Source organism: Acomys minous (assembly GCF_964271855.1).
Source record: "Acomys minous genome assembly, chromosome: 19".
Classification (NCBI taxonomy): Eukaryota; Metazoa; Chordata; class Mammalia; order Rodentia; family Muridae; genus Acomys; species Acomys minous.
This window is the reverse complement of record NC_140499.1, coordinates 12,232,630-12,247,254: the sequence shown is the minus strand read 5'-3', so window position 1 is coordinate 12,247,254 and position 14,625 is coordinate 12,232,630. Positions and strand designations below refer to the sequence as shown.

Genomic DNA, 14,625 nt, shown 5'->3' with positions numbered 1-14,625 from the left:
ACTGTGATAAATCAACATGAACAAACCCGTCTTGCGGAGGAAAGGGTTTCTTTGGCTTGCACTTGGACATCACAGTCCATCACTGGCAGAAACTCAAACAGGACAGGAACCTGGCCACAGGAAGAAGCCTTGGAGGGGTGCTGCTTACTAGTTTGTCTCCATGGCTTGGTAGGCCTGCTTTCTTATAGCACCCAGTGCCACCCACCCAGGGTAGCAACACCTGCAATGGGCTGGGCACTGCCACATTAACCACTAATAAAGAAAATGCACTACAGGTTTACCTAGAGGCCAGTCTCATGGAGGCCTCTTCTCAACTGGCTTGGGTCTGAGAGGTAACTGTGCCTCACAGGGAGCTATAATGGCTGAGACACAAAATGTCTCCCCAAAAGCTCATGAGCTGGGTGGTTGGTCAGCAGGTAGTGAGTGGCACCACTTTGCAAAGTTCTGAAAGTTCAGGAGGTGGAGGAGGCAGGACACCAGGACATATTTTTGGGGGGTCTTTCGCTCCTGACCACTTTACGCATTTTCATCTGCATCCTGCCCATCATGCAGTGATGCGCTCACCTCTGTCATCTGCCTCCACTGCCAAGCAGCTCCAGGCTGAACCCTGCGAAACCCTGAGCCAAACTAGATTCTTTCTCATTTGCGTTGTTCTTTCAGACACAATGTTGTTGTGTTTTGTTTTTTCAATCTTATGTGTGTAAATATTTTGTCTGGCTGTTATGTTGGTGCAACACATGCATGTCTTGTGCCCACAGAAGACAGAAGAGGTCATTGGAACCCCTGATGTGAGGCATCATATGGGTGCTGGGAATTGAACCCGGGTCTTCCGGAAGGGCAGCCAGTGCAGTGCTCTTAGTCACTGAGTCAACTCTCTGGCCCACTGTCGAATCTTGAAAAACCTGGGGAATCACGCCATGATACAAAAGCCAATACTTGCTCATTTTAGGACAGCACTCTCAGGTAGCATAGGATGCTCTTCAACTCTCTCTGTACCTGAGCGTGCCGCTCTGCCTTCTGAGTGGAAACAGAGGTGTGCCATTGTGTCTGCTGTAAAGCTAACTTTAAAGTTAACCTAATTAAGGTTATGATTTGTATGTGTGTGTGTGTGTGTGTGTGTGTGTGTGTGTGTGTACAGTCTGTTTGTGTAGATGTGTAGAAGGCAGAGGACGATTTTGTACAGTTGGTTTTCTCCTTCCACTTTCACCTGTTGTCTGCGTGTGCAACTCAGGTTGCCCAGGCTTGGCCAGATGAGTCATCCTGCAGGTTTGGAAAGCTAATTCTTTTTTTTTTTTTGGTTTTTATCTGGAATAGACAATTAACCAGAAGGGGCTATTATGTTAAGCCTGTACCCTGACATAATTTTGGAAGAAAAGGAATGTGTCTGGGACAGAACATTTCCTCTTCTTACACACTGTATATTAGGTATATCTGTCTCCAATTACACCGAGTCCCCAGGGGCCCAGAACTTTCCATAGCCCTTCGGTCTCTATGACAATGCACCTGGTGGCTTCAGAGGAAACACAGGTGGCAGGTGGTGCAGGCGCCAGGCAATGCTGGGGGAGAGTTGTTGGGTGCACAAGAACACAGGTACTTCATGGGGGTTCTGCTTGGCAGCCAGGCTGCCTGAGTTCCCACCTCTCTAGGAACTTCTAGAGGGTCCTGCAGTTCTGGAGGCACCAGAGGTCTTGGTGGCTGTGGCTAGGCAGGGAGTTGGGAACTTCCTCTGGGACTCCACTTCCGATGATGTCTGAGCTTCCTGCACTCTAAAAGGGCACAGCTCAGGCGAGGAGCATCTCTTCCAGCCAGCCCCCGGCCTGATGCAGCCCTTCAGCATCCCGGTTCAAATCACACTACAGGGTGGCCGGAGGCGCCAGGGGAGGTAAGACCCCACCTGAATCTCCCATTAGCGTGCATCCTGCTGAACAAGCTGGGTAGCTTCTAGACGGCATGCTAGGCTGAGTTTGCTAGGTGTTTTGAGGAGGCCAGCCTGCAATGCCTCCCTCCCAGCTACCTGCAAACACGCACTTTCTTATCCCCAATCACTCCCACCACCTAACACCCACCTCCATCCACCCGACACCCATCCTTGGTTGTTGTTTTTGAGACAGGCTCTCATGTAGCCCAGGCTGGCTTCCATTTCTCTATACAGTTAAGAATGAGTCTCCTGCCTCCACTTCTCCAGTGCTGGGATTTCACGTGTGGACCGCGGTCCACGGATGGATGCATAGGTGGGTCAGGTGGCGTGGGCTATGGATCCCAGCACTCAACGTGGTGCTCAACAAATATATTTTGTGTGACTGGGAATGAGGAAATGATGTGAGGCTTCGGTCCTGTTGGGGAAGCCCTGGTGGTCCAGACCAAGATCCAGGTTGTAGCTCGCCATCTAGGCAGCTGTAGGCCTCTGATCTTTACCGCTCATCTTATCTTGAAACGGAGACACTTATCTATGTGTGATCTAGCGCATGCTACATGCTATTCTTCCTTGAATTCTCTAGATAGGTTTATATATTCTATGTACATGTTAGCTTTTTTATTATTATTCTGGGATTTGTTATTTTGGGGGGGGGATTGCTAGTTTATTTTGAAAAGGATCTCAGGTAGTCCAGGCTGACTGCAAACTTGCTATGTGGCTGAGGCTGACTTTGAACTCCAGACCTTCCTGCCCCCACCTCCCAAGTGCAGAGATGCCTAGAGTGAACCACCCAGTTTATACTGCATAAGTTGAAAGTGAAAAGGGTTATTTGAGGACCCTTCTCTCCAAGAGCATGCAAAGCAGAAGAGTTTTGAGGTTCAGGGAAGTGGGGCCCTCCCCCACTCCTGTACCAGGATTGGGGCAGCAGGGCAGTCAGAAATGGGCAGAGGAGAGGAGAGTACTGCCAGGGCTTTTGAGATGAGCTTAGAGATGAGCTGGCACGTTCTTGGGAGGGGCATCCTTGAAGCTGAGCTCTCTCACCACAGGGAACTTGGGTGGCTTATTAGTGCTCTAAGCAGAACTGGGAGCTGGGCACCCACTTACCTCCAGCTTTAACTACCCTTCTGGGTATTTGGGACAGGGCACGAAGGAGAAGGGGAGAGGCATCAAATGGGTCGGAGTGGGATTCAGGCTGGTAGGAGGGTCAGACCAGTGAGCAGAGAAACTCTCCTTGCTACGGCTATTGCTTTTAGGAGCACTCAGTTACTCGGAGCCACTGAACGGCAGGAGATGGAATAGCAACCACGCCAGCAAGTCAAAGTGAAGGTGCTGTTCATATCACAAACTAGATGGCAGACAGTTGACCCCCCCCCCTCCGCACTCTCCCCCTCCCCACCACCAACCTCACACCCACCTCCCAGTTGGACAGCTGCTCCTTGCTCCCTCCCTGAACTTGGTGGTGGCTTTTTTCAACCTCATTTACTGTTTCAAAAAAAAAAAAAGTTGCTAAGCAATTTTGTAATTAAAACAGACACCCAGAAGGGGAACAGCAATGGCCAAAGCCTCCTGCCTCCCTTCAACGGGCACAAATGCATGGCCAGTATCACAAAGGCATGGGAACCCTCACAGGTGAACTGGGACGCGTGGCTGAGCTACAGGGCGTTCTTGCACAGTTCAGGTGTTAAAAGGCAAGGCTGCCGCTGGCTTCTGTCCTGACCACACTCGGGCGAGCTGCGGAGCTAGAGCAAGCCTGCTCAGGCTCTTAGCAACCCAGTTGGCCTCAGGCTGAGAAGAAGGCACGGGAGCTTCCGCTGTGTTGAATGAATATTAATAATCAATATCCGTTCATATTATTAGTAAAGCTTTAGTTACTTCCTAACCAGCGATTTCCCCCAAATAACCACACAGAGAGAGAATGGTTTATTCAAAGCTGAGCACAGAGCTGAGGATTAAATCTAATCTCCTGTCCCACCATCAGTCTACCTTCCTCCCACCCAAAGTCCCCAGTACTTGAGTTTATTATCTTCTCCGGAATCGGTCCTCTCTCCTCCTCTCCTTCTTTTCCATCCTCCTGCGAGCCCCTTCCCTCTCACCCCTCCCTTCTGTTTAGTCTAATGGCCGCACTTTATTATCCAATCAGGGATATACGGGAGGCAAGGATCACAAAAGTCCTTTAGAATACATGAGGGTTTGCTCTTAGCACAGTAAGAGTCTCGGGGGAGGGGCAAGCAATGCACACCTGGATCTGTGGTAGCTGCAGGTCAACCACCGCAGCTGTGCTCAGGTCTGATTGGAAAGCGGCCCTCTGTAGGGAAGACAGGGCAGGGAGGACAGACAGGGCGGGGAGGACCAGGTACAGAGGATACTGGTGTATGCCTCCAGGGCATCAGTATTCCTGGTAAAAATAATAATTAAAATGCTATTGACGCATCTCACCGCCGACTAGAGAGAGAGTGAGATCATTCTTAATCACTTGGAGATCCTGGGGTGCAAAGCGTTTGTAAATACCACTGAGTTCATCACAGGCGGGGCCCTTATGGTCTCAGAAACTGAAGACAAGCGAGCAATACTCAACTCTGAGGATGCAAGGATGGAATGCCTTATCTGATTGATGCATTGTTAAGTCATAGGGAGCTTACAAACCACTGTTAATGACATGGAAATTAAGTGAGAAATACAAGATTAAAAAACAAACAAACAAACAAACAAACAAACAAAAACCCAACCCAGCCGGATGGCACACGCCTTTAATCCCAGCACTCAGGAGGCAGAGGCAGGTGGATTTCTGTGAGTTCAAGGCCAGCCTGGTCGACAAAGCATGTCCAGGACAGCCATGCCAACACAGAGAAACCCTGTCTCAAAAAATAAAAACTACCCCAAATTATATCTACTGTGGTCAAATATGTTTAAAACAATATAAAGACAGGAATAGTGCAGGAAAGGAACTGTACTTAAAACGCCAAACTTGAGGAGCCAGAGAGATGGTGCAGTGGTTAAGAGTACTGGCTGCTCTCTCAGAAGACCAGGTTTGGTTCGCAGCAACCACACATCAACTCCCAACCCGCTGTACCTCCCGTTCCAGCGAATTCAGTGTCCTCCTCTGGCCTCCAGGGGCACCAGGCATGAATGTGGTACACATAACTGTGAGGAAATCTAAGAGAGGCTTCCACAAACATGCTCCATAAGCCTTTTAAAAAAAGACTTAAAAAAAAAAGCCGGGCGATGGTGGTGTACCCCTTTAATCCCAGCACTTGGGAGGCAGAGGCAGGTGGATTGCTGTGAGTTCAAGGCTAGCCTGGTCTACAACAAAGTTAGTCCAGGACAGCTAAGGCCACACAGAGATACCCTGTCTTGAAAAACAAAAAAACAAAACAAAAAAAAGAAATTAAAAAATAAATAAATAAAAAAGACTTTTGCCCCTACCACCACCACCACCATCACCACCTGTACGTGCGTTTATTTACATGCAGTGCCCACAGAAGCACAGAGGCATCAGATCCCATTTGGAGCTGGAGTTTCAAGTGATTATGAACAGTCCGATGTAAGTTGAGAACTGAAAGTTGGCCTTTGCAAGAGCAGTGTGCTGTGTTAACCACTGAACCATCATCTCTCCAGTCCCAAGGCTGTCATTTTTAAAAAAATTACTTTTATCTGTATGTTTTGCCTGCATGTATGTATGTGCACCAGGTGTGAGTTTGGTGCCCTTGGAGGTAAAAAGTGGGGATCAGACACCTGGACCAGGAGTTCTGGCTGGTTGTGAGGCACTGTGTGGGTGCTGAGAACCACACCCAGGCCCGCTCTCAGACCCGTACGCGCTCTTAGTGGCAAGCCTCCCTAGACCCTCTCATCCCGTTCTTTATAGCCATGGTTGGGTGATCCGTGAACCATGTAAAAAGATGCCAAATCTGACTGGATTTTGTCTGTTTATCTTCACACTTCTGTCGATGAGGCTGTGATACTGCGTACATAGGAATTAGAATGGAACCTTCTGGGTAAATGAAATTTTAGTCAATGTTATATCATCTTTACTTTTAATATAATTTTTAAAGGTTCATGTCAGTGATCTCTCTCTCTCTCTCTCTCTCTTTGTGTGTGTGTGTGTGTGTGTGTGTGTGTGTGTGTGTGTGTGTATATGGGTGTGTGGGTGGGTGTGCACTATAGTGCTCAGCAGAGGCCAGAAAAAGACATCTGATCCCCTGGAGCTGGAGTCATACGCTTTTGTGACTAGTGTGGGTGCTGGGAGCTGAACTTGGGACCTGTGGAAGAGCAGTCCATGCTACTGACCTCTGAGCCCACTATCTGGATTTAAAATATATATATGTATATATATATCATAGATGATCTTATTCTTTCTGATATTTTAATCCTCTGTTTCCTTAAATATCATGTAATATTTACATACAAAGGCCCTTATTTCTTTGTCCTGTGTTCTGTGATGTTTGAGTGTGAACACACATTTCTCAGAGCTCTGGTTTTCCAAACAAGGCTGGAGCAGACTCCTCTATTGGAGCCTTGTTGGCTTTTCTGGGTGTTGGCGGGACCTTCTTAAGCTGACTTCTTTTAGTTTAGGGTCCTGGGATTCGGGTAGCATGACATCCAAACTACGAACTCCACTAATGTGCTGGCTCATGTTTACAGTCCCAGCGCCTGGGAGCCTGGAGCAGAAGGGTGGTAAGTTCAAGGCCAGCCTAGTTACCGAGGAAGATGCTGTCTCAGCCAATTAATCAACCAACCGTATAACGGAACAGAGCCAGGACACTGGCTGCCAACTCCCTGAGGACTAACATTCTGAGGGCAGTTGGAATTTCCTTCCTCTTCTCAGCTTCCTAGTTTAGAGAGGATTCTTTTTGTGGTCTCTCAGGGAAGGCTGTACGCATTGTGTCTTTATTCCTCTGACACTGAATTTCAGGTCCTTTGGGGTCCAGGCTCCATCTAAATGGTATCGTAAAATCTGTACTTGGCTAGACGTTACTCTGCCTTTTGTTCTTCGGGGTTTTTCTTGTTTGTTTGTTTTTTTTGTTTTTGTTTTTGTTTTTATTAAATAAAACGCAACTTTGTCTAGGCCAGCCTCAAACCCATGTCTTCCTGCTCAGCTTCCGGAACCAAGCCAGGGCTAGCGTTCCCATTTTCAGGTACGTTTAGTCTTTTGGGTTTTTCTATTTTTAAGCTTCAGTCAGCATTGGCGATGTGCTCAGCTGGAGTGGGTAGGCAGTGTGCCACACCGCTGAAGTAGAGACCCGTGACTGTTACAGTCATAAGACGATCAGCATGCTGACCGGGCGGACGGTTTTAGTCCCTCCTCTACCCGCTGCCCTCTGTGTGCACTGCGTGAGCTATTCTGTCTAAAGAGGCGGGCGGCTTTAGCAGTGCGGTGGTGGAGCACGCCTTTAATGCCAGTACTCGGGAGGCAGAAGCAGGTGGATCTCTGTGAGTTCGAGGCCAGCCTGGTCTACAAAGTGAGTCCAGGACAGCCAAGGCTACACAGAGAAACATTGTCTTGAAAAAAAAAACCCAAAATAAATAAATAAATAATAATAATAATAACAATAATAATAATAATACAGCTTTGTATCATCACTCTCTCTGTGGAATCACTTCCTTGCACTGGAGCTCTACAACTGCCAGTTTCCCACAAATAACTGGGTACAAAGTGGGCAGAACTAGAAGTGACAGCACTTGTGGCCCAGGATGCCCCTGCTTCTACTCCTGACTCACAGGAGGATCTGGCTTGCCGTTTTAGTTGGGTGTAAATACCGAGTATACAAGAAGCACAGCAGTCTGGGGAGGTGGCTCGGGTGGTCAGATGCTTCTTCTAACCCGTTCCCTCAGAACACACACAAGAGCCAGCCACTGGCGGAGGTGGAGGCCGAGGCAACAGCAGCTCTGTCTGGGCTGGCTGGCTAGTTAGCCCAAAGCGAGGAGCCCCAGCCGCCGCAGCCCATTGAGAGACCATGTGTGGAGCATAAAAGTGGAGAGGGCTGGAGAGATGGCCCAGTGGGCAGAGGCCTTGTTGTGTAAGCACGTGGACCTGAGTTCAAACTCTTGGAACCCACATTAAAACAAGCAAGCAAGCAAACAAACAAAAGAGCTGGGCCCAGTGGGCAGCGTCTGTAGCCCCAGTGCTCTTACAGTGAAATGGAAGCAGGGACAGGACACTCCCCAGAGCCTCCTAGCCTAGAATATGCAGTGGTCAAAAGAGACACTGTCTTCTGATTCCACATGGAGGTGAAGAGACAGAGGGAGGGAGAGGGAAGGAGGGAGAGGGAGGGAGGGAGAGAGAGACAGACAGACAGAGACAGAGACAGAGACAAAGAGATGGGGGTGGGGGGTGGGGAACGATTTTAAGAATGGTGAGAAAAATTCCCTAGGGCTGGCAAAACTGTTCAGTGGGAAAAGGTGCTTAATACCACACCCAGTCACCTGAGTTCATCTCTTGCTTTCTTTTAAACTCCACTTTATTTGGGGTGTTTAGACCTCAACCTCCCTTCCAACCTCCCAACCCTACACAGGAGAGAGAAGGTTAGTGGACAGAGGGGGCCCCTGGACTTCTCCTGACTGTTTAGGGTCAACTGGGTTCTTTTGGGCTCTACCCTTCTCCGCCAACAGCAGACGCAGGCAGCAGTCTCCTCCAAGCCGCTGCTCTCAAAAGCCTTTCTCTCTGTCTCTTTTCTCCAAACCTCAATGCCTTCCGTCGCTGGTCTCTTCGAACTGCCACGCGCCACATACCAACATGGCACACCCTACCACACGCTCTCTCAGCTCTTATTTATATCCCCAGAGCCCTAGACCACGCCCCTCTCCGTGCTGTGGGAGGATGGCCTCACCAGCCCGGAAAAGTCACGTCCCTCACGAGACAAGTAACAGGTGTGGACAAACTAAAGCTCAAACTAAAGTCCCACACTAGGGATTGGAACAAAAACATATTTACATAACACAACTGACTTTACAAAGAAAGCAAAACTTCGAAGCTGGGAGTGGTGGCACATGCCTTTAATCCCAGCACTCAGGAGGCACAGGTGGATCCCTGTGAATTCGAGGCCAGCCTGGTCTTCAAAATGAGTCCAGGACAGCCAAGCCTAACACAGAAAGAGCCTATCTTGGAAAAACAAAAACAAAAACAAACAAACAAACAACAACAACAAAAAGAAAGCAAAACGTCCATTACACAGAACTCACATGGTGGAAGGAAAGAACTGACTCTGACAAGAACCATGGTGTATGCGCCCTACCAACCTTCATTATGCAAACTATGTCCCCCCCTCCTCCTCCCGCCCTCCCATACCCCTTTCAAGCAAGCCCTGCTAGGTTCCCACAGAGGCGTTACCCAGGGATGGAACTGCCCTTTTCAGTGCTGGCTCCTAAGACAACTTAGATTCGCCACCATCACAGAGAGGCCAGCGGAGGAGAGAAGGCAGACGATGGGGCGAGTATGGCATATGCTTTTGGAAAGCAAAGCAAAGCATAAACAACTGGCAACTCCTACCATGGGGTTTTTGCTCGGCTCAAAATTTCACAAGCTTTCTGCACTTCTTTGGCTTATGATTCCCTGAAGCCTCTTAGAATGGAAAGACAGCTGGGAACGAATGGCTGCCCACCTTGGGAAGTGGGGGGAATGTGGCCGTCGGAGAACACAGGCCTGACCACAGGCAAGCCAGCATGGAATGTGGCTCTTGTGATGTTTTCAGAAGGCAAACATATTTAGGTGAAAATTGCCATGATTTTAAAGTGTTAGCAAACAATACCACATTAGAAAAGCAATGGTGAGAAAAGGCCAAGCGGAACGCATGTGTGGCTGGATGCTGTCCATGGCTGCCATCATATGACTGTGCCTTCATCATGGAGCACGCATCCCTGGGAAAGGAGAGCAGGGAGGAGACACAGGCTTGCTTGTAGATGGAGGAATGTTGAGGGGAGGGAGAGGGACCTTGAACCTGTGAGCAGTAGACCAGGCCAAGGGCATGCTGGGTGATGGGGAGGTGAGGGAGGGGATGACAAGAGCAAGCTCCTGTCCCAGGACATGACACATTCTAAACGTGGTTTCTCCAGTTTGGCTTTCCATATAGAATTCAGTATATGGAGAACCATAGAAATCACGGAAAGACAAGCAGGCCAAGAACATGAATCACAGGTGACAAATGAGAGCCACACCCAGGCCAATTCTGTTTCAGTTATGGATAGGCACCCTGAAATGCCACCAGGCACAGCAGTCCTGAGTCTCACTACACTTTCTCCCTCCCTCCCTCCTTCCCTCCCTCCCTCCCTTTCTTCTTCTTTTTAAATAGGAATTAAGAAGTGTGTGTGTGTGTGTGTGTTTTTGCACATATATGGGTGTGTAGATTGATGGCCTGAATCATTCTGCTCTTGCATAGCTTTCACTGAGGCAGGGACACTCAATCAAACCCAGAGCTTACCAATATGGCTGCTCCTATGGACAGCTTGCTCTGGGGTCACTTCCCGACCCAGGCTGGAATTCTAGGCTACTGCCATGATTACTCAGATTTACCCAGATTGACCTAGGAACTGGGAATGTGAACTTGGAGTCTCTGACTCTTTAATGACTACCATTTCCCCCAGCCCCAAGCTGCACACTGATTTTTTTAAAAAAATATTTTTTCAAGATTTATTTATTTATTATGTATACAGTGCTTGCCTGCATGACAGAAAAGGGCATTAGATCACATTATATAGATGGTTATGAGCCACCATGTGGTTGCTGGGAATTGAAATCAGGACCTCTGGATGAGCAGTCAGTGCTCTTAACCTCTGAGCCATCTCTGCAGCCCCATACTGATTTTTATACTCTTCAATATCTGCCATCTCCTTACTCTCTGGCTTAGGGACCAGCCTGACCCAGAACAAGGAATCTTGGAATGCATTTGGCAACAAGCAAGCAAGCAAACAAGCAAGCAAACAACAGAAAACCTGGAATTATCCTTGCTCTCAGAGTCCACTTTCAACAAGCTAAAACAACACACAGTGATTTACCAATATAATGTAGATTATGCCACACCAGCTTTTTTTTTTTTTTTGAGACAGGGTTTCTCTGGATAGCTTTGGCTGTCCTACACCAGGTTGGCCTCGAACTCACAGCAATCCACCTGCCTCTGCCTCCCAAGTGCTGGGATTAAATGCATGTGCCACTACTCCCGGCCACACCCAGATTTTTCTATCTTAAACAATATTTGATGACACATCATGTTAGCTTGTTTTGATAGTGGCTGTTCTCAGCTCTGAGTGTGGGATCTGGCATGAAGCAGAACCTGCTTAGGACTCTCAGTGACCCAGAATCAGGCTTGCCGCGTGGGTAAATGCTGGCGCTCTCTGGAGCTCACACAGCATCCTTTCTGGATTCCTCCAAAGGACAGCACTTCCGTCTTCAAACAAAAGTGATGGAGATCCGCTGAAGGTGCACCCAAAGCTTCCATCAAGCGCTGGTGAGGACCGCGCCACACTGCTGGGCATGACCATGATGGCTGCCTCCGTGCTGATGTTCTTCCTCTTGGGGACCACCGTGTTGAAACCCTTCATGCTCAGGTGAGACACAGAGCTTCTGCATGAGCCCAGCACAGCACCTGAGTCCATTCTCTTGCGCTCAGCTTGTCTGTGTGGGAGACTGTGGGGGTGGAGGAGGTGGAAATATTCCTCTACACCCCGATGTTCACAGACCACATGTGCTTCTGCACACAGTCCCATTGCCAGATAGGCACGGTTGGTAGCACAAAGGCACCCCTGCTAGGAGAGGCCACATGGCTTCTCCCTGGCATCACCACCAGGAGAAAGCTCGCTCTGTCCTGCTTGGCCAGGTAACTTACTGGGGGATCTTGCATCTCCTTGCTCTCTAACTGCTGTGGCTTCTATGGTGGCCCTAAGGGATTGTGTGACCTTCAAGTTGGACATTTGTAGCTCTTCATTGGGGGGAGGGGTCCTTTTCTTCACGTTAAACAAAACAATATGTGACTATGTGAGCTGGAGAAATTTCACATACACATCTGCACATATGGGCAGATTTAGAGGGAGGGAGAGAAGTGTAGGGAGGGGAAGGGAAGGGAAGGAGGGAAGAGAGAAAAAGAGAAGAGAAAGAATGAGAGAGAGAGAGAGAGAGAGAGAGAGAGAGGGAGGGAGGGAGAGGGAGAGGGAGAGGGGGGGGGAGGGAGGGAGGTGGAGAGAGCCAATTAACTATGTCAAAGAACAACTTTGGGGAGTCTGCTCTCTCCCTCAACTGTGTGGGTGCTATTGGACTTAAGTTTCAGGCTTGGTGGCTGGTGCCTTTTCCCTCAGTCGTGTGTGTGTGTGTGTGTGTGTGTGTGTGTGTGTGTGTGTGTGTGTGTTGTGTGTGTGTGTGTGTGTGTGTGTGTGTGTGTGTGTGTGTGTGTGTGTGTGTTACCCTGCAGCTGGAGTCACAGGAGGTTTTGAGCTGACTGATCAGTTCTGGGATTCAGACACGGGTCTTCTGCAAGAGCAGTATGTGATCTTTAGTGCTGAGCCACCTACCCAGCCTACCCAGTTTGAGGCTGGCCTCAAACTCACAGCGATCCACCTGCTTCTGCCTCCCGAGTACTGGGATTAAAGGGCGTGCGCCACCATGCCCAGCTATATGCAAGGCTTTTAAAAAAACTGCTCTCAATGTAAGTGGAAGTAAAGGAACCAAACACCCGAGGAGAAGCAGCTCATGGAAGGAGGTGTCTATTTTGGCCCCCGCTTTTTGTTTTGTTTTTTTGAGACAGGGTTTCTCTGTGTAGTTGGCTCCAGCTTTGAGCACACACTTCAATGTGGTGAGAAGGCATAGAGAACAGAGTGTGAGGTGCCTTGTCTTTCTCTTTTTGTCTAATCCAGGATCCTATCCCATGGGATGATGGTTCCACTCAGTGTGGGTCTTCCCTTTCAATCCAACCTAGAGACTTCCTTACAGACATGCCTGGGGCCTTTGTCTCCTAGCGGTCCATAATGTATGTTCTAGTTTTGTTTCTGTTTCTGTGATAAACATCATGACCAAAAGCAACTCAGGGAGGAAAGGGTTTATTTGGATTATACTTCCAGGTCAGATCTATTATAGAGAAGAGTCAGGAGAGGAAGTCAGGACAGGAAGCTGGGGCAAGAAGCATGAAGGAGTGCTGCCTACTAGCTTGCTCTCTGTTCACTTACTTGTTCATGCTCAGCTGGCTTGCCTACAGAGGCCAGGCCTAGGGATGGCCTACAGGTCCCCAGGCCATCTGCCTAGGGATGGTGCTAGCCACAGTAGGCTGGATTCAGTCAAGACAGCCTCTCACAGACATGGCTACAGGCCGATCTGATCTGTGAAATGCCGCTTCCTTAGGTAAGTCTAGGCTGTGCCAAGGTGACAGCTTAACCTACCCAGGACAGCACATACAGGTCTGTTCTCACTGCCACCATGGGATCTTCATGGCAGGAACCTTGTTTTATTATCCATAGTACCTGTGACAGTTTAAACAGGGACATGTTCCTGGAGGGGCTTGTTTTTGTTTTGTTTTTCAAGACAGGGTTTCTCTGTGTAGCCTTGGCTGTCCTGAATTTACTTTGTAGACCAGGCTGGCCTTGAACTCACAGTGACCTGCCTGCCTCTGCCTCCCGAGTGCTGGGATTAGAGGCGTGCGCCACCATGCGCTTCTCTTAATACTTGCTTCCCCCACTCCCCTGCCCCCAGACAGGGTTTCTCTGTGTAGCCTTGGCTGTCCTGGAGAAGCTTTGTAGATCAGGCTGGCCTTGAACACAGAGAAATCTGCCTGCCTCTGCTCTCTGAGTGCTGGGATTACAGGCATTGGCCACGGCACCCGGCTAATACTTGCATCTTATCTAGTATTAGAGATTCCCGGGCTTCAGCTCAGCCCTCCTGAGCTAGTCTCTGGGAGGGAACATACGGAGTCCACAGTAGCCAGTCTTGATGATAAACTCTGTCAGGAGACTCTTAATTCTAACAGTATTGCATCAGGGCTGGTAGAGAGGAATACAGTCCCTAGGATTAGGACTGAGACACTTGCCAGCTGGCTCTCTCCCCCTAACCAGGATGTGATGTTTGTGCCGATGTCTGTAACATACCTCAGTGTCTCGGAATGCAGTTGGTTTTCCAGTAGCTGCCTTCAGACCCTCACATCCCTACCTTTTAATTTCAAAGCTCTCACAGAGAAGAATCAAACTGTACCGCTATTGACACTCACATTGCAGATGATTGGCTGGACTTCGCCTTCACCTGTGAGGGCAGCTGCCAGGACCAGGGTGGGTACCCATGTCTGCAGGTGTTCGTAAACCTCAGCCACTCGGGACAGAAAGCACTTCTCCACTACGATGATGAGGCGGTCAGGACTAACCCCAAGGTAACATGAATGTGACAGTTTTTCTGCTGCCCTTCCATACTGCTATCCTGAGCAGGGAACAGACATGCAGGAAGCCAGTTTCCTTCTAGTGAACATTTTCCTTTTTTGGAGGGCTCATGTCTGTGTATCATGGAGCCCAGTATGTTCCCAAATTTACTACGTAATGGCCTTGAACTTTGGAATTATCGATCTCTACCTCCCAGGAGCTGGGGTTGCCCATGCCGTGCTATGAGGGCCTGAGGACTGAGCCAGGGATGTGTGTGTGCTAGGCTCCACAGACTGAGCAGTCCCAGCAGAAAGGAGAGGCATATTGCAGGTGCCTGGTGTGGAGGTCAGAGGATGACTCAGGCGTTAGTCCTCTCACCTTCTACCGTGTGTTCC

The 14,625-nt window shown here is 49.1% G+C and overlaps 1 protein-coding gene across 1 annotated transcript in view; it reads left to right on the top strand.

Moving 5' to 3' along the window:
• KCNMB3 (potassium calcium-activated channel subfamily M regulatory beta subunit 3) overlaps positions 1–14,625 on the top strand; it is a gene marked incomplete at its 5' end in the record, with an annotated part of 29,935 nt that overhangs the window by 6,613 nt on the left and 8,697 nt on the right. The window contains 4 exons of the mRNA XM_084769099.1: positions 1,774–1,882; positions 6,777–6,854; positions 11,276–11,449; positions 14,046–14,244. Of these exons, the coding sequence (XP_084625225.1) occupies positions 1,774–1,882; positions 6,777–6,854; positions 11,276–11,449; positions 14,046–14,244 (560 nt within the window). The remainder of the gene's footprint in view (positions 1–1,773; positions 1,883–6,776; positions 6,855–11,275; positions 11,450–14,045; positions 14,245–14,625) is intronic.